General features: G+C 38.7%; 1 protein-coding gene across 6 annotated transcripts; it reads right to left on the bottom strand.

The window, feature by feature from the left end:
- Window positions 1–1,539: 1,539 nt before the first annotated feature.
- Window positions 1,540–25,283, bottom strand: rab11fip5a (RAB11 family interacting protein 5a (class I)). Of its 6 annotated transcripts, none has more exons than XM_051916364.1 (6): window positions 21,383–22,396; window positions 14,529–15,040; window positions 11,534–12,269; window positions 6,060–8,786; window positions 4,553–4,682; window positions 1,540–3,264 (listed from the first exon to the last, which is right to left on the bottom strand). In XM_051916364.1, exons 1-6 carry the CDS (start codon window positions 21,757–21,759, stop codon window positions 3,007–3,009), a joined length of 4,740 nt encoding a protein of 1,579 aa, XP_051772324.1. In that variant the 5' UTR covers window positions 21,760–22,396; the 3' UTR covers window positions 1,540–3,006. The 6 variants fall into 6 exon arrangements, with proteins under 6 accessions (XP_051772324.1, XP_051772329.1, XP_051772325.1 ...); XM_051916365.1 differs by lacking the exon at window positions 21,383–22,396 and adding an exon at window positions 25,138–25,283 and having other exon boundaries at window positions 1,544–3,264; XM_051916368.1 differs by lacking the exon at window positions 21,383–22,396 and adding an exon at window positions 25,189–25,207 and having other exon boundaries at window positions 1,544–3,264.
- Between the last annotated feature and the right edge of the window lie 927 nt (window positions 25,284–26,210).

Raw genomic sequence — 26,210 nt, 5'->3', positions numbered from 1 at the left:
TGGTTTCTCTGAACATTCCCATCATGTTTGGTGCTTATATGCTACTTAATATGTGAGGTTAATTTAAGCCATTCTTATCCACTGAAATTTACAACCAAGACAGAAGATTTGAGCCTACACTTCAGGCATCAAACTTCTTTTCAATGCATTCTTACAACTTTAAAATAAACCCTTTGCAATTCTTTAAAAAATATCTAGGTTTTAAATGACCTTAAAAGAAAAAAAGATATTCCAGACCTCTAAAAAATAAAATGAAATGTAGTCTAGTAAACACAAGTTTTTATTTGCAAGTTCCAGAGTTTGTACTACATAAAATGTAGCTTTGATTATCAACTTATCACCATTAAAAGCATACAAATCTTCTTCTACACACACATCTCATGATATCATTCAGCCAAGGGCACTTGAACACACTTTCTTACTAGGCTGCAGGCTGTGTGTATTTGTGAATATTTATAGAAACTGCTGTTCAACACAGTGGCAACCCAAACAAATATTTCATATTACATTCCATCTGTTTAGACCTAGAAAAGTATGAATCTCTTAAATTCTGCAAAAGCCTGGCCTTCACATCTATTGCTTTCTGTTACTACTGACCTTTAGAAAGGAAATCCTAGGTTTAGTAATCATGATGTACACAAACAGCGTTTAAAATAAAAAAATGAACGGAATGTTCAAACATTAATACCATCCCAAAATAAAGGTGACAAAAGTCCTGCCCACAAAGCAAAATACAATAAAAAACATAAATAGGTATTTGCATGATTAAAATGTAACATACTCTTGAACATTTGTAAACTTATAAGTTTATTCCTTAAAGGGTTAGTTCACCCAAAAATTTTTGTCATTAATTACTCACCCTCATGTCATTCCAAGACCTTCATTCATCTTCAGAACACAAATTAAGATATTTCTGATAAAATCTGATGTCTCAGTGAGGCCTGCATTGCCAGCAAGATAATTAACACTTTCAATGCCCAGAAAGCTACTAAAGACATATTTAAAACAGATCATGTGACTACAGTGGTTCAACCTTAATATTATAAAGCGACGAGAATACTTTTTGTGCACCAAAAAAACAAGATAACGACTTTATTCAACAATATCTAGTGATGAGCGTTTTCAAAACACTGCTTCATGAAGCTTCGAAGCTTTATGAATCTTTTGTTTTGAATCAGTGGTTCGGAGCACGTATCACGCCCCCCAGTGGTGAACCATTGAAATTTCGAAACACTTATGAGGTAACAAAGCCTCCTTTACTGAAATCACATGACTTTGGCAGTTTGATACATGCTCTGAACCACTGATTCTAAACAAAAGATTTGTAAAGCTTCATGAAGCAGTGTTTTGAAATCGCCCATCACTAGATATTGTTGAATAAAGTCGTTATTTTGTTTTTTGGCGCACAAGAAGTATTCTCGTCGCTTCATAACATTAAGGTTGAACCACTGTAGTCACAAGAACTGTATTAAATACATCTTTAGTAGCTTTCTGGGCATTAAAAGTGTTAATTATCTTGCTGGCAATGCAGGCCTCATTGAGCCATCGGATTTTATCAATAAAAATATCTTAATTTGTGTTCTGAAGATGAAGGAAGGTCTTACAGGTGTGGAACGACATGAGGGTGAGTAATTAATGACAGAATTTTCATTTTTTGGGTGAACTAACCCTTTAAATGAACATTCATTAATCCACCTTCAATAGTCTGCGAGACAAACCTTCAGAGCACACGAGTCTTTAAGTGCTTCTAATCACAGAAATATGTTATTGATAAATCTCGAGCTTTCTAGCAGGGACTAGCACTGAAACACCGTTAATATCCTGTGTTTACAGGATTATTAGTCTGTGCAATGAACGTGTGCATTTGACTACGTGCACTTCCTAAGCTGTTGAGAAAGAACGGTTGTAAATGCCTCAGTGTGAGGTTTAAAAGTGCTGCGGCCTACGCCTCTATCACATATCTACATATAGTGCTACATTGTACACAGACAGTGGCAACACTGATAGTGGCGACATCATAAAAACATTACAGTAACATTAACAGAGCCGTTGCGGTATTGAGAATACTGTAATGTTAATTTAGAGCAGATAGTTTCTGGCATTTGCATTGTCATGGCTTTCGTTCTCTCTTCAGATCATTTTGATACTTAACAGTCTCGGGAAAGTTAAACTTCGCCTTTTATTTTGTAATATAATGTGCTATCTAATTAAAAGTGATGAGTTCAGCGACAACAGAATGGAGAAAATACTGTGTGATAAGGCAGCATTTGGCATTTTGTCCGAGTGGCATATATGCAATGAATACAGTATATATCCCATTCATTACACCTGAAAGCACTGGCAGCGATGTACGTGCATTGGCTCAAGCAAAGGAAGGAAGAGGAAGGACACCGACCAACAAAACAAAGCTAGAAGGTCAGTTGGTGTGAGCCTCTGCCCTTAAGCTCTTAAGTAAAGTGCAGAAGATGTGTAGGGAGGCACAAGCAGATTCAAAACTGGCTGATTCGTCTCACGCTCCCTGTCGCACACTTTGAAGCCACCTGGAATCCTCAAACTTTTGTTCTCTGTTCAAGCAGCTGAGCGTTACATGTCAAAACGTGATAAAAAAAAAAAACGAAAGATAAAGCAATGCTTTTCTTCGTGCATTAAAAACCATTCACACTAGCACTAGAAGACAAGGTCATGCCTTCCTTTCGACTGACAGGTGGTTTTGGTACTTAGCTGGACTATCATGTGACGTCTGGTGAGCGAATATGGATCCTACCAGCTTTGAAGTTTAGCAGCAGAGTGCCGACCTTTAACCATCAATGCAAACCTGCAGTGCATACAGACCCCCGTAGAAGCCCAGGTATTTTTGGACAGTTAAGAACACCAAATCTACACCCTCTCCTCCATGCCCATCACCTAGTGCCAGATAGCTCTCTACATTTATATGGTTTGCTGTAGCAGTGCAAGGTTGTGACGTCCACCCGGGATTTATGGAAGGATAGTGGAGCGTTTGTTGCATCATTTCATCTTGGTGCGGACCTGCAGCAGCGTGGGGGTTTGCTCCATGATGCGTACGAGCAGCGTGTCGATGTAATCCTCTAGATCTCGGATCAGAAGCTTCATCTTCTTTATCTCCGTCTCGCGCTTCTCCAGCAGCGCCCCTCGCTTCTCGTACTCCTCCCGCTCCTGCTTGAGCTCGGTGTCTCGCTGGATCAGCAAATTAACCAGCTCACTGTGGTTCAGGTGATAGTACAAGCCCCCTCCCTCTACTAGTGGCTAAAACAAGAAAGACAAGCAAAGAATTACATCACAAGACTATTTTGAAGTTGAGAAAAAGTCACTTCTGAATTATATTTTGATTTGTGTTCATAGTAATAAAAAAATAAAATGACAGAACTATTATAGTATTGCAGTAGTAGTAGTACACTGCAAAACCTAACAGTCAAATTTATTAAATGAAATGAGTTCATTTCACTCAAATATTACTGAAAAAGTTATGTGAACTCAATAACTCATTATATTAGGTAGAACTAAAACTGAATCAATCACAGCAGATTTCTAGTTCCCAGCATTTGCTTCAGACTCTGTAGAGAGAGTCAATGTTAAATTAAATGTTATTTTATGTGTTTTTGCACAAGATTAATGCAGGGGGAGATCTGTTAGTGTTTACTGTTGTTATGTTGGGATTTAAAAGGGTTTCTTTCTGTTATGTCTGAGTTTTGGGGGGGTTACCATTGTGTTGAAGAGTTGAGCCTGCACTCTAAAAAGTAATTTACCACAACTTAAATAGATGCATGGTTGCAAGTTAAAAATTCTAATTTATTGTTTTATTAAACCTTTTAAGTTGCAAATATTTTGTTGAGTACTGTTGACATAAAAATCGTGTCACAGGGGGGAAAATAAGCTTTTTTGGTGGGGTTCCCCTGGTAAAATTCGCATTCCAAGGGTTAAATATGATTATTTGGGGTCACTTCAACCTGCGGACATGAAAAATATCTCACGGCAACAGTGTTAACGTAGCCCAATTACTTGGGAAAACCAGACTTGTCAACACTGCACATGTTAAGCATTAGCCTGCTAAGTAGCTAGCTAACTAGCAGGTAACTATAAGAGAGTAGATAAGAATGCGGCAAATCAGCATATCAGAATAAATTCTGAATGATCACGTGACACTGAAGACTGGAGTAATGATGCTGAAAATCCAGTTTGGCCATTACAGGAATAAACAGAAAATAGAAATAGAGAACGGTTATTTTAAACTGCAATATTTCACATTTTTACTGTATTTTTGATCAAATAAATGCAGCCTTGGTGAGCATAAGAACATGTGGGAAAATTAGATCTAATACTTTTGAGATAAATAGTACAAAAATATAACTTTTACTCAAATAATGATCAGAGTAGGAAAAATGTTTGTATTTAGATGCCAATAAGGAGACATGACAAGTGAAAGCTGACAAAATGTTTTTGAGTTCATCAATGTCAATGAATTAAATGTGATCCATTTACTCAAATAACAATTTTACTATCTAAAAAAACAGACTGCTTCTTAATCATGTAGTACCTTCTTGTCAGCTTCCTGGTCTGAGTGGTGACTTCGTCCTGAGTGGATGGTGGATTTAAGCTTCTCTAGTACTGAGCGACCCTCTGACCTTTTCTCATCAGGGGGTGTCAATGGCTTCACTGGGTGTGGACTAAAAGACATTGACACAGCAAGATTAGACAGGGTAGAGGGCAAAAAAGAATGGTGACAGCTTAATATAAGTCAATCAATTTATTCACAACAGCACACGAACAGCACAAGAAAAGCTCTTAAGGCCCATTCACACTAATGACGATAACTATAACGATAAAGATATCGTTCTAAAAATATCTAAAAATAAAAGAACCTAAACTCTAAATATAAAAGAATAGCAGAGTCCACACCACAACTATAACAATAACAGCGCAGAGAAACAATATCACTGGAATTACTTTCAAAACGGTGTGTGGTGTGGACGCTAATGTAGTTATCGTTATAATTATCTTTAAAGTTATCGTTCTTGGTGTGATCAGCCTTTAGTTCTGAGACAAGGAGATCTCCTCTAGGACACAATAAATGTTATGTAGAGTCATCATCCAACAACCCCTCAGACTAGCTGTAGTAAGGGTAATCAAGCAAACGAATACGAAGGAAACAACTAAGCCACCGAAGTCACAGAAACTAAAATTTACTCAGCCTGTGGACCGAACCACGCATCTCACTTGGTTGGACCGAACCACGCATATCACAGCTCACTTGGTTAACACCTGCTAATTGAAGTGAGGCTCCCCCATCCCAACTGTAGGATCCACAAGAGAGTGTGAGCCTATGTGTGATTGTCCATGGAGAAATCAGAAAACATGCTGCTACCACAAACAAATTAACACAAGAGAGAAGATGTGGATGAAGGGAAAGAGTCTCCCTGCAACCCGAGAAAGTGAAGTGCATCGATCGCGAGTATATAATAAGACATCCCAAAAGACACCTTGCCCAACCCCATAACACTATTTTCACAAGAAACACCTTGCACCACATATCTAAAACAGGAAATCTGTAGTTACTGAAACTGACAAGGCTGTAGAAATTGTGGATGTATGTAGAACATCAGTTTATGATGCTCTAGTCCATGCATAGTCCAACACCAAAATAATTTCTAACATGGATGGGCCATATGGCAGTCTTAACTCTATCACTCAATAAATGAGAATTTTTAATGATCCAATATATTTAAGCCAATAAATATCAGCCAAACGATCATGGGACCCCACAATGGCCTACCCTATCAATAATTATCAATTATCAGAATTAACCTAAATTTCCACATGAATGCATCATTCATTTCTAGGAGTGTAAATTACGAGTTTCAGTAATTACAGATTTTACCTTTAAACATCATTGAAGACAATAAGATTTAAAGCTGAATGAAAGTGACTGGAAAGCCCAAGAAATTTCAAAAAGATCTTCAGATGTGCCCATTAGTGCAAGACCAGGACCTTGAGGATTTAACCTCAATCTCCCATAACCACAACAAAATGAATTGAGACCTCACCTGCCCTGATGATCAAATGGCTGTGTTTTATCCTGGAGAAAAGGATTGTATGATGTAGTAGGCTGCATAGTAGGAAGAGGAGCAGCAAGTTCTGGACGTGGCAATGACTCCACTGAGGTAGGGGGAATTTTGGGAAAGGGGAATAGCTGGGGAAGGGCATTAGTATCTACTGCTTCATGTGGCGTTGAGGAAGCTACAGGTGAAAGGTCGAACAAAGAAGATGTAAAGTTAAGGCTACGCCTATCATGCCTTGAAGCCAGCGTTGGCTGATCAAATAGTGAAGGTGCTGATGGATGGGGTAAAGGGGGCCAGTTTACTGGAAACAAGTCAGGTGTCACAGAATCGTGAACAGCTGGGGTTGTCCACATTTCAGTATTTCTGTCTAGACTCTCTGCATATTCAGGGTTTGCAACTGGACTTCTGTTAGTACAGAGAAGGTGCGTTTCAGTTGGCTGGGGTAGAAAGATGTTTTTCTGGTCAGAATCAGTTATGACAAGGTCCTGAGTGATACTGGAGGTTTGGTCTAATGCACAATCGGATAGAAACACATTGGGTTCAGTCAGCTGGGCTAAATGTAGGTTGCCCTCTGATACAATCCCAAAAAATTCAATATTATGGGATTCGTCTTTTTGCACTTTTTGGGAATCGTTTTGTTTGGTTGGGCAGGTTTTACAATCATTTACCAAACATGTTTCTGTATCTAACGGTGCAAGCTGAGCCTCAAGTTCTGCTATCATATCCGAGGTAATAACAATTGGCATCATATCTTTGGAAAAGTCATGTTTCTCAACAATGTTCTCTGAAGGGTTGTGCTGTAGCATTTCTTCATTAAAATCTGACTTTATCATGTCAAACATTATGTTCTCAGAAGATGTATTGTGTGAGGGGGCCGATTTTGGTGTAAAGGTATGCGTTTCTGGCAGGAGGTCCAATAAGCAATTTCTCGGTAAAACATCTAGAGGGGATACTTGAGGGAATTCTGGCTTTGGCAAGACCTCTTGAGATGGTTTATTGTTTTCTTCTATGACCTGATTTTGCTTACAAGCCATTTCTGGTACAGCCTCTGGTACAGATGTGTCATCTTTTGGCATTGCATTAGAGATATGGTTTGGCAAGGACTCAAATTTCTCTACAGACCAATCACGTTTGGGTTTCACATCCTGTGTGAGCTCTAAGCTAGGGGAAATTGAATCCTGCTGAGATGCACAAGTAAGGTACTGGTCTGATTCTGCACTCTTATACAAGCTGTGGAGGAGCACACTACCAGGTGAGAGCACAGAGTTTGGATCTGTTGCATCCTCATCTGTCCCTGTTCTAATTCCAGTGGTGGGAAGGAGATGTCCTTCAGGATGAGCTGGCCCATTAGAATGCATTATTTCTTCCTCTTCACTGATGCTCTCGAGTAGATTACCTGTTAAGTCATTCTTGCATGGACTGGTGGGCAATTCACTGACTTTCTGTTTGTCCTCCTGCATGTCTTTAGACATGGTTTTTGAGAGCCTTGGAGAGGAAGGGCCATCAAATAGGTTCTCAGGAACAGAGTCTTCGATTTCAGAACAGATGTCTTTACTACTGACACCCTCTAAGAGACCATCTCCTGATTCATTCTGAAGCATGGTGTCCATAACTGCATCTGCTTTCTCTTCATTCTTCAATGGCAAAGCAGTTGACACTAGGGAACTCTGTGCTGATTGAACATGAATTCTTGAAGGCTCAGTGGTTTCAGCTAGGGGCTTTCCACTTACTGCCACAGTTTGAATGAGTAAGGCATTTGATCTCCAAAATTCTTCATCAGATTGTATTATATTACCTGGAATGATGTCACTTTGTGGAGAATGACAGGGCTCAATAGACTGGTGGTCTAGGTCTCCACCTAGGGAATCAGATATCACAGTGGACTGTTCCAGGGTGTCACCTGAGCTGTTGTCTCTACAGAATGGCATAGGATCCTCATGGACTATCACAGACTCAATATCTGTAGCAGACTCAAGTGCTTCAGGCCTCTGTGATGTATCAGGATTCACAGACACCCCCTCTGAGAACTCAATGCAGATACCAGGAAGAAGGTCAACAGTGTCTGCTTCTGATAATGATGGCTGTTTGACATCTGATTTGGCATTTTGTGAGTTTATGGACATCTTTGGGTGGTCTTCAAGAGTTGTGGCATCGGAACCGTCTTCATTCATGGAGCGGGATGACAGTGTAGGATAAGGGCATGCAAGTGTATTCAGTTCAGAAAATTCTAAACTGGAATTTTCTGGTAAAGAGATTTCGGATAAATTCATATCAAATTCTAGGAAGCCATGTGCCCCGTGATCGGTGAGGTCAGGCTTGTCAGAACTAGAGCAAACATCATTAACATCACTTCCTGAAACTTGAGGTGTCTCAGCAGCAGTTTCCTTAGATGCCTCTACAGTACCTGCTGAAGCAGTTTGCCCTAAATCAGTTAGGTCATTTGTATCCGACACCATTAAGCCACCCAAAGCACCCGAGGGCTCTTGATTATTTGTTTTCAGAAGGAGAGCAGGGGGTGTAACCAAATCTTTTGTTTCATTCACCTCATCTGAAGGCTTCAGTCTGTCTTTGGCAAAATGTTCAAATTCATCCTTTTCTGTCTGTCCCTCGAAGTGAGAAATTAAAGGATCAAATGAAATATCCATTTGGGAAGGTCCTTTTTTGTTTCCAATCCTTAGCAAATCTGGGGTGGCATTACCACCAGACTGTGAGCTAAAGAGAGAGGGCACATCAGAAGTTAAAGGAGCAGCAGAATGAAGCTCCTGAAAAAAAGGATTCTCCGGTGCAAGTGGGAGGAAGGGATTGGCCTCATAAATGGGTGGTAGAGAAGTGAATGGATTATCGTGTTTGTCAGCCATTCTCTGTGAAGGGTCATTAAAGGTCAAGGGTACAATTGGACAGATTGTACTGGCACTTGAGTGTGACCGAGGAGACACCAGCGGGCTGTGAAAGGAAGGTATATACAGTGCACTTCATTAGTAACCGTGACCTCCATTAAATCCTTAATAACGGCGAGAAACAATGATGGCCAAGTGCAATGACCAGTGACCTTCACCATCGTAAATGCAAAATCCCTCAAACACCAATTGTGCACCATGCATTCCAAACAAAAAAGACGTTTGCTACAGGAAACTTCTAAACAGAATAGAAATCATGTTGTGTTGTGCTCTATCATATTTCTCATAAAACCCATACTGTGGATAGTATGCTTGTTTTTTTATTTATGTGATATCTTTATGACATTTTATGATGAAATGTGCAGTATAAAAGGTCAGGTAGTTTCCCATAAAGCAATGCTGCAAATACGCATGATAATATACCATATGACAACTCCTCAATATGTTACAGTTGTATAAATTTACTATTGCGTACTGTATCAAATGTTGTTTAAAGAACTGCCATGCAGTAGTGCCTTGTGATGTGGCAAGCAGTAAGACAGAGTAGAGCAGCCAGACACTGTTTTCTAAATACTATCCCAAGACATGTAGAAACGCTGAGTTTGAAATGGCCATAACAAATCACTGAACCGTATTAGAGGGAGAGGTGAGCGATAGGAAAAAAAAAAAAGATTAAGCAAACAACAGACTTTTACAGACTGAAGTCTACACCCATATAGTTAAGTTCATACATAAACTAAATCACTTTTTGCTTCAAGCAAGTAAACATAAGAGAGCATGTGATTGGTTGGGGTATTTGACATGTTCCAGAAGCTTCAATGAAAATTCTATGAAATCATTTGAACTAGATGTCACAGAGTTAATAAAAACATGCTAGAAGCCAGTTGCTTAGGAAAAGATTAACAATAGTTGTGAGCTAAACTGCATTGTAAATGGTGATTTTCAAAAGCAAACTGTTTTTATGTTAGGTCAAGGCTTAATCTGTATCCATTTAATAGGTCATTAGCCATAAAGATTTAGTCTGTTATGGGACATTTCATGGGTGAATAATAACTTGATCAGCATAGATTATATTCTCTTTGAGGTCTATGTGTGTAAATCCGTTTATCTCACTCCCATCAGGATTTCAAGGGACTTTTTTCAAATTATTGCGGCCCAGAAACGACACTGCTATTTGCAGAATTTTTGTGTTGCTTTGCAGTGAAATCCCACCATAAATTATTATTACAGTAGAAGTGCAATTACCTGTAAATATGCTGTGCATAATAACTGAATATGCATTAATAAGTGCGCACTGACTAGGCTCAACAATGAGTCAGTATATTTGTTTCTTTTTGATCTTTACATGATCAAGTAGCAAATTCCAAAAGGCATTTTTGCATCAGACGCAAATATGCAAATATCTGTGCTCAAATATGCGCATTTCATAGGTTCATTCCAAATAAATGTAAACAACTAAACCCTGCCAAGAAGAGTCCTTCCTCAAAGCCATTAGTGAAGAGTACAGATGAATATCATTTCAATGAAGAATTTTTATGATAAGACAATCTGTACAACCATTTTAAGGGCTGAGGTTTTACTTGGAATTTCAAAACCCAAGACACAAAAGAACAACACTGGAAGTAAAATATTCCCCCGTTTTGTTTAACCAATGGGATTTAAAATAAAGTGGCAATGACGTCTTCGCACATGTACCAAATGTGAAGATATGAGATGTAATGCTGCTCTCTTCTGAGTAATCTCACTTCAAGTGCCCTACAGAGTGAGTACAACATAATGAAGCTCACTGTGGAATTTGCTCCAAGACATCAGCAGGAAACTTCAACATGAGATTAATTTGGAATTCACAGATCTTAATTAGCTAATATTAATAATCAAGCTTGCATTTTTTTGCTAAAAATTGAAGATGTGACATAACTGAAAGCATTAGCAATTAATGCAGGGATTTCTTTATTTGCATTAATTTTTGCAATTGAAAATCTAATGGATTGAATCCAATTGCAATGGATGTTGATGAGCATGTGCATGTGTGTGTGCATTTTTGTTGACGCAGCATGAAGAGGCATTTTCCCTGCTTTACAAAAACCAAAACCAAAGCTCTGAAAAAATAGAACAGAGTGTGATTTACCATCACCAATGAAAAAAAGAAAATATTTACCAAACAATGGACAGCATACACACCTACAACAGAAGCAAGAATGTAGTTATACTGGTTCAGGTCAGTGACAGATTTCAACTGACTGACTCCTCCCATTCATAGCGAACACAAACACTCCCACACACATTCAGATCCATCTGTCTGCAATACAAAAATAGCACTTTCCGGTTGAAATTGAGAAATCGAAGCTTGGTATTGAGGGAGAACGAGTGTGAAAGAGAGAGAGAGAGATAAAGAAAGTTAAAGGAAATAATTCAAGAGTTCAGGTTTCCAGGCAACGCCTCCCTCTGCAGTGCAGATGCTGAAACTCAATCTGCGTCTGTATATCACGGCGTTCACTCTCACATATACACACACACACTTCTGTTTAGCATCTGTAACAAATATGGCAAAAATAAGTTTACCTGGGTTTACTGTGCGAGTCCTTGGAGCTGAACCATCCTTTGTGTTTTACTTCCACAAGTGGTTGAGCATGTTCTGCTTCCTCTTTACTTATGATTGGTCCTTTCCCAGCCGAATCACCTCTCCCATGTGAAAACAGGCCCCTCCTTTTCTTGTTTTGAGTCTCTGTCTCTCCAGCAGGTATCACTGTTTCCATCACAGCCTCATCTGTAACTCTCCCAGCATGCTCTAATGCTGCTACGATGGCAGCTTTTTCTTCCTCTCCGGGTTTATCGAAGGACCAGCGGCGGCCATCCACAGGGCCGCCGTTTTGCTTTTCTTCCCCACGTCGAGAGAGGTTCTGCAGGGAGAGGGAGAGAGAGGAGCCCTTCTGAAGCACCCCGAGGGCTGGGAGCTGGGGCTCGTGCCTTGGCTTTGACTCAGGCTTGGATAGCCTGGTTTCTTGGGATTTCGGTTCAATTTTCTGAGGCTTAACTGGCAGCTTGGTTGCCTGTGGTTGACCTGACTGAGTTAACTGAGTTACTGGTTTGGTTGACTCTCGTTGAGGTTGTTGTAGTATGAGTGACGGTGGGTGGTGAGTAAGAGGAGACGTTTCAACCGGATTCCCGTTCACGCACACCGAAGGAAGCAGAACAGGGGTGTCTTTCTCTGACGTCACAGAATGAGGCACTGGTAAGCTGATGTCGTACATCACATGTCTGACGGGAGAAACCTGTGGTGAGGGAGCCACTGTGTGTTCTGAAAGAGAAAGAGTTTTGTTGTTTTCTTAAAGTCGCAATGTAACGGACAAAGCAACATCTTTTTTTTCCATGTGACACATTAAACAGATTATAGAAAAAAAAAATGTAGGATGGGGACTTGATTGGATGGAGGCAGATCTGACTACGAGTATGCAGTCGATTGTAAGAAAGAGGTGGAGTTTAATCAGACTAAATGACTGGAGAGTCCAGCATACGTCACCAAAGATAAGTCTGCCATTTCACCGAAAGGTTATGACATTAAAAATTACAAGTTTGAAAAAAAGTGAAACATACACATAAATTAATAATTTACAATAAGATCAATAACATGCACTTAGAAAATAGACAATGATTTCATTCAATTTCATTCAATTTCATGTCGACTTAATGGGATTTTTTTTTTAAGAAAACGAGGGATATTTATTTTTTGTGGTACTTACAATATAAATCAATGCGGCAGATTTTTGAAGGATTTAAATGCAGAAATGTGAAGCTTATATTTTAATAAAAGTATATACTAGTATATATATTATATTATAGACTTCTGAATTAAGAGAAAACAAGTCAGAATTGCGAGATATAAACTTGCAGTTGAGAAAAAAAGTCAGTCTTTTTTTTTTCTACTCAGAATTGGACTATAACCCACAATTGTGACTTTATATCTATATAAAGAATAGCAAGAAAAAGTCAGAATTGTGAGATATAAACTCGCAATTCTGAGTGAAAAACAGCCCGAATTTTAAGATATGAACACGCAATTGTGACTTTGTCAAGCAATTGCGAGTTTATATCAGGCATTTGCAAGAAAAAAGTCAGAATTGTGAGATAAAAAGTCGCAATTAAATTTTTGATTTTTTATTCAGTGGCAGAAATATTTTATTTTATTGTATTTCATTTTATTTCATTTCATAGCCCACACTAGAGATGTCACTGTGAGGAAATTTTCCCCACTGGTTAATAAACTTGCGACAACACCGGTGTTACCGATTACACCAAGGGGTGGGGTTGTTAAAATCGCTTTTAGTTTCGCACGTGCTTTTCGTTTTTGCTTTCACTTTTGAATTCAATGCTGGTAGTTGGTGCGACCCTACGCAGACTTCAGACTCCATGTATAGGGAGCGGTGGGACTGACCGCACATTTTATAAGAAAAGATATTTGTCAGTGACGTTCAGGATCTGTTGTGCTTGCTTTTACTCTTCACTTTGACACCAAATCCTTTACCATCGTCTTGTCAGTCATCTCTCCTTACTCTTGTCACGTGATAAGTGAAATCTGACTGTTGCTCTGTGCTGTGACTCTGCAGCTCCTGCTGTATGGAGCAGACGCTTTCGGTTTACAGTTGTAAAATCTGTTTTCCAGCTGAACTAAATGTTTTCTTTTTTTAATAAAAAAAAGCAGTGGGGCGGCGCCATGTTGGGCAAGTAATGTAATCAGTGTATGGCTGAACACGGTGTAAAACCGGTAACACCGGCTACCATTGCAGGCCTAATCCACACCAAAGGGAGTTAATTTCTGCAACAGAAAATAATTCCATGAAATGCCTCATTTGTAGTCCTGCCATTATTTCTGTGACTTGGCTACGTCACCATGTTGCACATTTGCATAATGCCCGCCTACTGGCTGCTTTGGCCTGTCCTCAAAGAACAGTTAGGTAATTGATTTCGAGAAAACACTGTTTTCGACTTCATTATATGGACTTCCAATACTGATGCCATAGTTATCATAGATATAATACTGTTTACGGATGCTCATGAAACCACAGGAGCTGAAACCCAGCGGCGTTACATTTCCGACATACTCTAAGTGGCTGACCAATTCAACAGACTGGGGGCGGCTGACCAATCAGAGCAGACTAGGCTTTTCGGAAAGGCATGCTTTAAAGAGACAGAAACTAAAATGCATTTCAGAGCATTTCAGGTAGAGGGCAATGTATAGAATGAGAAAAATGCATATAACTTTACACAGAACAGGTTAATAAGCAATTTTTACACTAAAATCATGTGAACATACTTATTATTTACGTTTTCTGGCTCAACTACTTAAGCAGCAAGTATTTTAATGTTGCTTACCTAAGAAAGCACTGGGTAATATAAGGTAACTACATGGGTTTAGGTTTTTCTGTAACCCAGATTTTAGTTAAAAAAAAAAAAAAAAAAAAAAAAAAGAGACAAGTTGAGATATTTTTTTATGTTGATTGAGTTAAATTTGTACTGAACCCAGAATATACCTTAAAAAAATTTTTTTTGTTGTGCATACCTGGACTGTTGTCTGCAGTCAGGTTGCTGCTGTTACTTGGAGAGTTGGACAGATCTGAGACCACCACACTGATTCCTGCCGTCGGGCTGAGGCTGCCGCCCCGCGATGATGACTCGCTGCTCTCGGAGCCCAATGACGTGCTTGAGCGTGTGTCTGAAGACTTCCTCAACTTCCCACGCAGGAAAAAACTTCTCATCTTACTCCTCCGGACCTCCCCGCCTTCGTCGTCCTCGTAGTCTTCCTCGCCGCCCCCATCACTTGGCAGCCGCCCCCGCACGCGTACCAGCGATCCGTATCCCCCAGCGACGATTGCAGAAGAGGAATCTTCTTCGTTAGAGCGCTTCTTAGCTCTCATGCGTTCTCTGAGCTTGTCGAATGCAGAGCGAGGTTTGTCCTTCATGGAAAGGTCGTACATGCTGGCCGTCAGGTTGTGCCGAGTGAACTGCACAGTCAACTGAAGCTCCCCTCTTTCCTTCTCCTTTTTGCCAGTTTTAGAATGCAGCCGGTGCCACCTATGAACAATAACGAGTAAAGAAAACTGTGTTAAAGGGCGGCACAAATGATAGGAAGCAGAACTAGAGACCAAAAGTGATGTTTGGAGGGTATATTTTTTTTCAATGACCCTACAAGTTTGATTAAACCATCAAAATATGAGGAAAATATTTTTAGGAATAACAAAACACTTAACTTGGTTAAGGTTTTTATAACCACACTGGACCCCTTTGAATTTCATTGTATGGACAAAAACAAAAAACATTTTTCAAAATAACTTATTTTTTTGTTCCACATAAGAAATTAAATCATTCAGGTTTGAAATGACACAAAGGTGAATAATGATGACAAAACTTTCATTTTTGGGAGAATTATTTATTTTAAAATGATTGATTTAGATGTTTATTTTTAATACCCGCCATTTATCGGTTATAACATGAAAATAATTAACAGCTTTTCAGTTCATTATTTTAATATTAAACCCAAAAATGTCTTTTGGATTGGTGGATTTGTGAGAGAAACTTTCTATTTCTAGCACTCAGTCAACTGAAGCTTGAAGAATAGATTAATTGATCTGATGTTCCAAGGTTTTGCCAAGTGCCCTCTCCTCTACATTCACACGGTTTTCATTTTCTAACACAAATACACAAACTTTATGTTTGAACTTAGATCAAATGGTCTCCCTGCTAAAATTAATTGAGGATTTCCTGATCCTGAGATTTTTCATGTAAACACACACACAAACTCAGACATGCTGACAAAGGCAGAGCTGGGACAAGGTCAGCTTTCTTCCATCAGCATTATTGCTTTTCTAGACAAGACAGCACACACACACACACACACACACACACACACACACACACACACACAAACACAAACAAATAACGCAGTTTTCTTATTGTTAGAAACTTGGCTGACACATTAAAAGAAAACAATTATCCAATTAACAGATGAACAGTTAGGTGGATCCACCCACACATGGATGTCCATTAATTATTCACATTAACTAATAAACACATTTGGCATTATTCCAGTGCACTTATGTTGCTATGGTAGCATCACATTGAAGTGACACTGGGATATGTTGTTTTATATTGCAATTAGTAAAGGTGATACATACATTAATTTTTTTTAGTGTTAAAAATAGTTCCTCCTGTTCAAATTTAATATGCAAACACTACTATATGTAACTTCAATTCCATCCAAATCCATCTACAATATATATATATATATATATATATATATATATATATATTATAGTTGAAAGTGGGAGAATGTTTGGAAGGACGTTTCTTTTTTTTGCTGAGTATATTTCACTTATAATTCATGTACATTGTACAACATATACATATATATATATATATATATATTTATTTATTTATTATACACACACACACACACACAATATTCTATAGAATAAAGAGACAGATGACGATCCCCATTCACAGAGATCTGTATCCTGTCCAAATACCCACACTTGCGGTCTTGGCCACTTGAGAACTCGTGCACGGGACAGGAAGTAAGTGCGCAAGACTGTCTCATGTCTTAAAAATGCCAAAGTGCAGTGCCCTTAATGCACACTAAACCCAGACTATCTTGAATACCGCTTCGGAGCATTATTCAAGGCGAAGCATATCCCATCATGCATTATGTTCAGGAGCTCACATGCCCCAAAATCGCAACCTTCCACTGTAAGTTTAATTAATAAGATATTACATATAATTTGATAGTAAAACAAAGTGTTGCACAATTTATTGGTGCAAATATGGGTAGGGTACGTATATTTTGTACAACATTTGCAACTGCTTTTTATCACTTAATTAGAAGCACCACAATTTTAAAATTGTGCCTTCTGTTAGTTACATAGCGAACACTGAACAGACATTTAGAAGTTTATTTTAAAATGCAAAGTATTGAAAATAAAAAAGCTCTGTAAACTTGCATTTTTGCAACACTATAGGTGTGTCCCATTGGGTAATCAAAAGTTCTATACAGACTTGCGGTCTTACGCCTACTTGAACACTTGGGCCAAATACAGGAAATACATCATGTAAGTAGAGAAGTGGTCAAGTGCAAAGACCGCAAGTGTGGGTATTTAGACAGGGCACTGCTAAAATGACTAAAAACGCTGTATTCTGCTGCCAGGCCAGTAGTTGACAATGTCACTTTGTAAAGAAATACTACACACCTATAGACTGAACACATAATACGCATGTGCACGACGTCACCGTTTTCACAAATTCGTTGGGTTTTTTTTGTAGTTTACACGGAGACAATAACGATATTTCTTTTAAACTCTTGCACTTTGAAATCCGTTTTCAAAAGTTTGAGTTTTCAGGCCCCCAAAACACTATTGTCGTGTAAATGAACGGCCAGAACGCATAAAAGTTTTCCGTTTTTTAGTTGAAAACAGCGTCATGTAAACGGCCTCTGAGTTAATGTTAATCTCAGCATTTACTACCAATTAGTTGATCTTGTTAACATTAGTTAATGCACTGTGAACTTAAATGAGCATGGACATTTTTATTAACTAACATTATCAATTGGTTAATAAGTACTGTAAAAATATATTTTTCATTGTTAGTTTTCATTAACTAATGTTAACAAATGAGACCTTATTGTAAAGTGGTACTGACATTTCTAAATAAAAAGTGTACATGTGTAAATGTATAAAATGTAAACTAAATAAAACCTCCATTTTTCCTTTACCTCTTGAACTTAACTGAAGTAAAACCTTCTGTAAAGTACCTTTTCTGCAAAGTTTATTAAGTTGCAAGAGGTAATATGTACAGTGTTCAGCACAATGGTGTGCTCAAACAATGCCTGGTCAACTACGCAAAAAAGAAAAGCAACATGATCCTAGTCAACTAGAAATTAGTAACTGAATATTTTGTCTTCTCTTACTCTTTATTAAGAACTTTGCGTGGTGTTGAAGTGCAAAATATAGCTTTGTGTGTCTTTGAAGACCTTAAGATTCAAAAGCGTCTAGTCAGCAAGTCAAATCAGTCCTTTGTTTTCTTTGTAGCATCTATGGTAACTACACCACACCAATGAGCCCAAAACACCCACTATTTCCAGTATCAATGTGAATAACCCAGATTCAGAGCTACAATCATTTCACCTCTGAGGTGAGCAGAAGACTCCTGCCCAGTGTGGTTAGATGTGACATTTATTACTCAGCATCCAGCAGAACTGGCTTTCACAGTGTGGTCCTTTCAAAAAATTCTGTACATATATGGAAACACTTTTTATACTTATATCAGTGCCAAGTATAGAAAACTCACATCTGATGGATTCAATTCTGAATAAATGTTTTAATCATGAAATGCAGAGTCAAGAGTGATATAATCGTTATGTCTTACAATGGTAATTTGCCAGCCCACACACTAACTACATGATTCATCTGTCTACCCAACTCACCCCACCTACACAAACAAGGGGATATACCAACACACAATCTGGAAATCACCAGGAAACAAGAAGTGAGCATCATATTCAGCAAATATTAAACCCTCAGTGTCAACATTTAGTGCACTTAGTAAATTGAGAGTAGAGGTCTGCTACCCCACCCAAGCCTGGTGGTTTTGGGCCAGGCTCAAGTGTTCTTCTATATATAACTATGGGTTTGTGCCAGCTGGTGAGTTGGACTAAAAAAAAATATCAATTTCTTTGTTCTGCTGAACACAAAAGAAGATATTTTGAAGAATATGGTAAATGTAAATATGGTAACCAGCCCACTGACTTCCATAATATGGGGAAAAAAATACTATGGAAGTCAATGGGGCTCATCAACTGTTTACCAACATTCTTCAAAATATTTGTGTTCAGCAGAACAAAAAATTCATACAGGTTTGGAACAACTTAAGGGTGAGCAAATGATGACAGAACTATCCTTTTAAGGCTACAGTTTAATGCCTGTGTGTACCTTTAATTGGGGTCATTATGTACTAGGCCTTACAGCGAACATTTACAAAATATTTGTCATTGTGTCACGTGACCTACTCTTGAGGTATTACCTATTCTTGTCTTATTTAAAAGGTTTTTAAAAAAAAGGGACTCCTTCATATAAGTTGAACACATAATTTCTGGTTGCATTTTAACAGAAGTGATACCGGAAGAGCTAGAGAGCAGCACTGAAGGGACTCTTTACAGTACCATACAAATAAATTATTTCTTATTTGCTGGCCAGTTACAGGAAATGGGGCGTATACTGTGAATAAATATCTCACAGCTGTAGATATAGTGTAGAGCCTCACTCACCCACAACCACTCAGAATAAAATAGATTTCTCAGAATCATACACTTACACAGATACTCCACACACAGGTTAAAATGCATCCTAAAACACTTCCTTTGCATGCTACAGTGAAACACATAAGAATATTTTTTGGTTTTAGCCTCAGGATGAATGAGAAATGTTTAAAAATGTATCAGTAAGTGAAGCATTAAGTCTTCATGCTCCACCGGTCTGATCAAATGTCCATCTTGAGCTTCTGACATCTGTTATCTAGTGCCACAGATGCTTTTGTTATTGTTTAAAAACTCTTGTGTAGGACAATATCTTAATGTGAGTGGACAACAGGAATCCCCTTAAAAAAAATCCTGTAGACTGATATAGCTGAAAATTGGTCCTGCAATGTGACAAATGTTTTTTGTAAGTATAAAAAATGCATTTTAAAATGGTTTGAGATGCTACATCACAATGCAGTACAATGTTGCCAATGGAATGTATTTTATTTTATTAGGAAACTTATATCTTAACCACCTTTAAGTCACTAAGATTCTAGCATAACCGAAAGAAGAGGTTCTCTGAATTCCCTTTTATTTTGTTATGGATCCTGCTTGATGGACCTGTGAAGCCAACCTGATCTCATGAGAAAAAAAACAGCTATTTTACAAGGTGACGATTCGTATTGAATCGAGTACGAAAACATAACATTTTTAGAAAAAAGCATGAAAGTCTACACCTAACCCCACCCCTAAACACAACCATCACTGATGATTGTGCAAATTCATACAAATTAGCCACCAATTCACCAAAATGTGAAATAATTCAAACTGGCATGAGATTGTGTTGGTGAAGCACACAAAATGGGGAATTATGGGTAAAAAGAGCTCTGATGCACCAGGTAGAGGCAGCACATGACCCAAGCCTTCATTTTCCCTTTTGTGCCTCAATCTTACATAATCAGAAAGCTGACAGAGCAAAGCTAGATGGTAAGAAATGATGCATTGCACACTTATACACAACTTTAGCTACCTGAATCAGATGAAAAATACAGACCAAGCGTTTCTCAACAATGATCCTTGACACCCTTTAAGACTAAGAGTTCACACTGTCAGTCCAAATCCGATTATTTTTGTATCCGAATGGAATCTGATCTAAGCGATTAACTGTGAATCGCAACTGTTTAGATCCACAGCACTATTTCCTTTTCCAGAATAGCCTTTCTATGTTTGTTTCTTCTGAAATGTCGTTGCATTGGTAGGCCTATGCCAAACACAACATGGAGTTGTTTGCAATGTTGTCTTAAAATATGACAACGTATAGCCATGGCACTAGACTACTAACAAGGGGATATACTAATGAAGCAGCGGCAGAAACATAGTCTCTGCCAATCTCAAAATTCAGAGGTGTGTGGACCAGGCCGACTAGCAGTGACTGGTGGACTTGTGTGGTATCACCACATCACTGGACCACGGAGATGTCTCCATTATATTATAATTTACTGTGTAACCTACACAGACAACACAACACAACCTTGTTTCTGTAACTACGTCTGACGTATTTACGTGGTGTGAGAAAGTGACATAAGAAAAAAGCTAAGCTAAGCAATCAGAATGGTCAGAATGAAACAGATTTCCAGAAATGAGGTTTGAATAGGATTTCAAACCACACACAAATGTAGCTTGAAACTGATTTGTAAAAATCGGATTAAATGTGATTTTTTTTTTGCCATTCACACTTGCTAAATATGATCAGATTTCAATCTGATATGCAAAAACCTTATGGGACACACCCATTTCTAGTCTTGGAGCCTCTACTAATGAGCTCAGGAGTTGTGTTTGATGAGGAAGATTCACAATGTGTACCATTGAGAGGCCCCCAGGAACAGGAATGGAAAACACCAAGGAAAATTCCCTTACTTTCCTCAGTCAACATCCAGGCCCACTTAAAAGAGGGCGTGACTGCAGAGGAACAGATTGCAGCAGTCTGAGTAAGGCATTTCCGACTGGGCTAATGGCACATTTTAATCCTTATTCTTTCAGCAACAGTAAAAGCCACAACTGCTCCTTCAAACTGATACTAATAATAACAAAGAATAAATACATTTAAACAATAAATGCAATGACAAACTTACTCGTTTTTCATGCATTTCCGATCCTGGAAGGCTTTATCCACCGGTATAACAGCCTGGCCCAGGAACCCATCTAGTCCTATGAGAGCACGGTGCATAACGGTGAGGGTCAAGTCGCCACTACCGGGTGGGTACGCGTCTCGCCCTCCCTCTTCCAGGATCCCCGGCAGCAGCTCGAACGAGCATTCCTCACCCCATTCCGGATCCGTAGTCTTCTCCATCACGCACGTGGAATATTTCTCCTTTCCCAGCTGGATGATGGTGTAAACATCGCTGGTGCCGTGTTTACCCTTCGCGCGCAGCCCTCGGGCCCGTAGCACAGTTACCTGCACGTGCGTTGGCACCCATCGCTGCTCCTCGTCACACTTCACCAAGGACATGCTCACCGGTGCACCGCACACGGACACATAGACAGTGGGGCAGCTGATAACGGCTGTTCTCCCGGTCGAGCGTCGCTTAGTAACCGCCAGCCTATCGTCGTGGTCCACAGCAAAACATTTTTAAGATTCAGCGCGCGTGAGTCGTCGAGCCGCCCACGATGAAGTGGCTGGTTTGTGTTCACACGCCGGGGTGGATCGTTTGTCCGGGTCGGGCGGACAGCTTTCCCTCTGCGGCGTTATAGCCACCGTGCAGACCGGTCCACCGACGTCACTGCTTTATCCTCTCCGCAGGACAAGGAAGTGACTAGAAGCGGTACCCGGACTACAGCATGCTTTAAAACACACGTTCTCTCGTGTTCATTTTAAAAAAGCAGTTTCACTCGGCAACCTCAGATTAAATAAACAGTCGTTCGTTGTCGAACTTTATGCTGAAATACCGTATAGGCGAGCTATCCTGCGCGAGAATCCGAAAACGATGACATAATATTGCAGATACGGGGATGCGCGGACTTTAAACCGGGAAGATGCTGGTACAGGGCAGGGTTTTAACCCTCATGTTGTCTTGAGAAACTTCACCCACCTGAGATCCTCTTGTCAATGTTGGGCCACATTGAAATCCATTAAAAATTCATGATTTTTTGATTAGGGTGCAAATAAGGGTCATAGGCTTTTACCCTTAAGGAAAAAGGGTCATGTTAAAAATGTGTTAGTTGTTGAAAGTTAAAACTAAGAAAATAAATAACTGAATATTGATGGAGAGACACAATTTTTATAAAAAGAAATCAGCTTTGGCACAGGGTGTTTCTCTTCTCTAATTTAATAACTTGTGTATTGTGCCTTCAGTTCATAAACAGTTTATGTTTTAGTTCATGCATACTTCACAAATAAATCTCTAATATGAATACATATTGCACATATATCACAAATCATTTCCTCTTAACTGGTGCAAAACTGTATTTATTAATTTATTGCAGCACGTTGTTGTTGCTGTTGTTGTTGACCACAGGCCCTTTAGCTCCATTGTACCTTATCATCAGAATTTCTTATCAAATTTCATGCTTTTTTCTATCCCTTGGATATTTATAGCTGAAAAGATGTTGAAGATGAAAAACGAATCCCCAATCCCTGCCATGGTAAATAGTAGGCTACTGCTTAAGCCAAAACGAGAGCGTTAGAGTGCTTAGATATAGCTCACTATGGGGAGCTGACACTTGGACATGCATTTTTAGGTTTAACACAACTAAGATTTTAGTTAAACTATATATTGGTATAAAGGATCTTAGCAATTCTAATGATATACAACTAATAAAATGTTTAAGGATAGTTTTAGATGGAGTTTAGTGTATCTTACCATCCTACAAAACATTTAATAATATTAAGCAATTTTTAGACATCGTTCCCATCACTAGGCATTCCACATAAACATTGCAAATTTAATTATTAATTATTAATATAAACTAACCCTCTATAGCTTACAAGGTTGAAAAATGTTTTACTTCCTGTTGGGGTCCTGATTAGCAGCATCAGGGATCCCCAAGAGATTGCCTATTTAAAAAGTATTTTTGGTGACAAAATATGACATATTCCCCCAGTTTCACAGACAAGGCTTAAGCTAGTCTTAGACTAAAGTGCATGTTTGAGCTGTTTTAACCGAAAGCAGCTTGAAATATCTTTATAAAGATATATAAATAACTAAAATCTTTTATATCTTAAAATATGTCGGTGCCATTGTTTTGTCTCAAGATGCACACCAGTAATGTTTTTAAAATCTACTTAATTCAAACAAGCTTAGCCTAAGCCCTGTCTGTGAAACCTGGCCTTCATGTGTAATATGAAACATAAGGTCAAATGAATGACCAGTCATTTTTGAAAACAGACCCCAATCAGATAATGCCAAAATATTTAAGAATTTAATACTATCCACATTGTTCATCTTCATATGCTTACATACTTTACAGTTCATAAAATTAATAAAACGAAAAACAATGAATCCTCTGTTTACACCAAGGTATAAAAAAGTAGATGGTATATTTACAGTGTAAATAGTTTGCACCAGATAGCATCATGTTTGATATTCACACAAAGTATAAACAGAAGTAACATGCTATTTAAGGTTACATTGTCTGAGCGATGGTTAGTGACAGTAGCCTTTGTTTGTGAAAATAGCCTTTGCATAAGGTTTATTTGCAGTTAACACACTTTAAAGCCATGAAAATTTAAGCAATGGTCAGTCATGAACCGGAAACCTGTTGTCAGGGCCTCTGACACATGAAGTGAGTTTGAAGCAATGCACTAAAATAGCAATTTCCTCTGATGTGGAAAACACATCAACCACAACTTCAAAGGGTTAATTCTGTCATCATTTCTCACCCTTATGTCACTCCAAACCCATAAGACATTCATTTATCTTTGGAACACAAATGAAGATATTTTTAATGAAATCAGAGATTTCTGTCCCTTTATTGAAAGTCCATTCGCCAAAAACTCTGACACTTCAAAACATTCATAAAGAGATCATAAAAGAAATCCATATGAAACTAGCAGTTTAATCCAAGTCTTCTGAAGAGACACGATCACTTTGTATGATGAACAGTTTTAATTTAGGCTTTTTTTCATATATAAACATTGATCAACAAACATATATAGCGCTCAGATTTGGTAAACGGAAGCATGAGAACCATTGAGGGTCATTCTCACATGTCATGCCAGCATGTTTTGGCTTCTGCAAGAACCAATGAGGTTTGTTCTTGTGCTTCAAGCAAGGTTGAGCCTCTGTTTATGTGCTCTATAAATGTTTATATGTGAAAACAATGTATGTCTCTTCAGAGGACTTGGATTAAACCGCTCCATTCATATGGGTTTATTTTACAATCTTTTTATGAAACGTCAGAGTTTTGGGTGAAAAGACTTTCAATGGAGGCACAGAATTCATTAAAAATATCTGCATTTGTGTTCCAAAGATGAACAAAAGTCTACGGGTTTGGAACGAGAGTAATTGATGACAGAATTTTCATTTTTGGGTGAACTAACTCTTAAATTGTCAGTTTAATAATTCAATAATCTCAATCTCTGCTTTTGCTTGATGACATTAAATGACAATTTAAAAAGAGAATAAGCTGCCTCCCTAATGACTATGTCTTACTTTAGACCTAATTAACTTCTAACTGTGCTATTCTTAGAAGATGTCTCTTACCACAAGTATCCCTCACACGTATTGTCCTCACTTTGATCAAACACTTGCACAAAACACTTGCACAAAACACTTGTGCACGCTTGCTAAATGACAGTGTAGACACAGAGTTGCAGCTGACATTCATAAGCGCACTATCTGGGCCAAGAGAAACACACACACACACGGACTCTCTCTCTCTCACATACTTATCTGGAAAGGGTTCAACTCCAGCACCAAAGTGCAAATAGACCACTTACAGTCTAAACTGGGTAATTAGATCCTTAATCAGGGATCAGAAGCACAGAGTGGCTTCTACATAATGAAATTCCTCATTCTTCTGAACATAGGCTACTCATCTACCACCTGACCCAATCTACTTTCAAGCACACAGCTGTGACTGACACACTTCCTGTCACTCAAACGTGTAAATAAACACTTGCACACACACAGATTATTTTCCATGATAGTCGTCAAGCATTTCTAACATGCGAAATATAAGATAGAAGAAGTTAATTAGTGAAATTTAATAAATATAAATAGGCTAGGTTGAATTTTCTACAATATGTAGGCCTATATTTGCACCTAATGAGTTGTGTAGGGTTCAGTCAGGAACCGAAAACCTATAGTCAGGGCCTTCTATTTATTTATGGACTGGTTATCTCATGGGAATAAACCAAATTCGAAATCCCCATGAGAGACGATTAATAATATGCATGTTTCCGCTCGGTCAGACGGATAATATCCTGTCAAAACAGCTAGTGAGACTGCAGACGCGTCTCGCGGCCTTGTCCTGTACTAGACTGGCGTCGTGGCCGGTGCTCGCGGGCTCAAAAGCGCACACTTGTTTGACGCAGCTGGCCGCACGCTGCGCTTTTCTGTGTTCTGGGGCTTTACTCGCGGTGTCGACTTACAAACTAGAGGCATCAAGACTTTCTTTGAGCGGTTTAACTCGATTTAGAATTTAATTATCCGCTAAACTGCGCGCGGAAGCATTTTGTGGGAACAAGCGGCACTTCACAACCACTCGTGTCAATCATGAGCTAAAGAGGGAACACAAATAATCTCAACAAGCGATCACGTTACCAATAAACTTAAAATTATATCTATTATAGAACATAAAAATCTTTTAACATTTCGACAGATTTTCTTTTACTCGACTCTAAGATGGTTTGATTTAATGATTTAACTATTCAGAGCTAGCAAGTGTAGGCTATACCCATGAACTAGCCTACCCAACACAAAATTCAGTATTGATAATAGGCCTACTTGTCAGTAGTTT

This window comes from Ctenopharyngodon idella, chromosome 13, assembly GCF_019924925.1.
Source record: "Ctenopharyngodon idella isolate HZGC_01 chromosome 13, HZGC01, whole genome shotgun sequence".
NCBI classification, from domain to species: Eukaryota; Metazoa; Chordata; class Actinopteri; order Cypriniformes; family Xenocyprididae; genus Ctenopharyngodon; species Ctenopharyngodon idella.
This window is presented reverse-complemented; position numbering and strand designations above follow the sequence as displayed.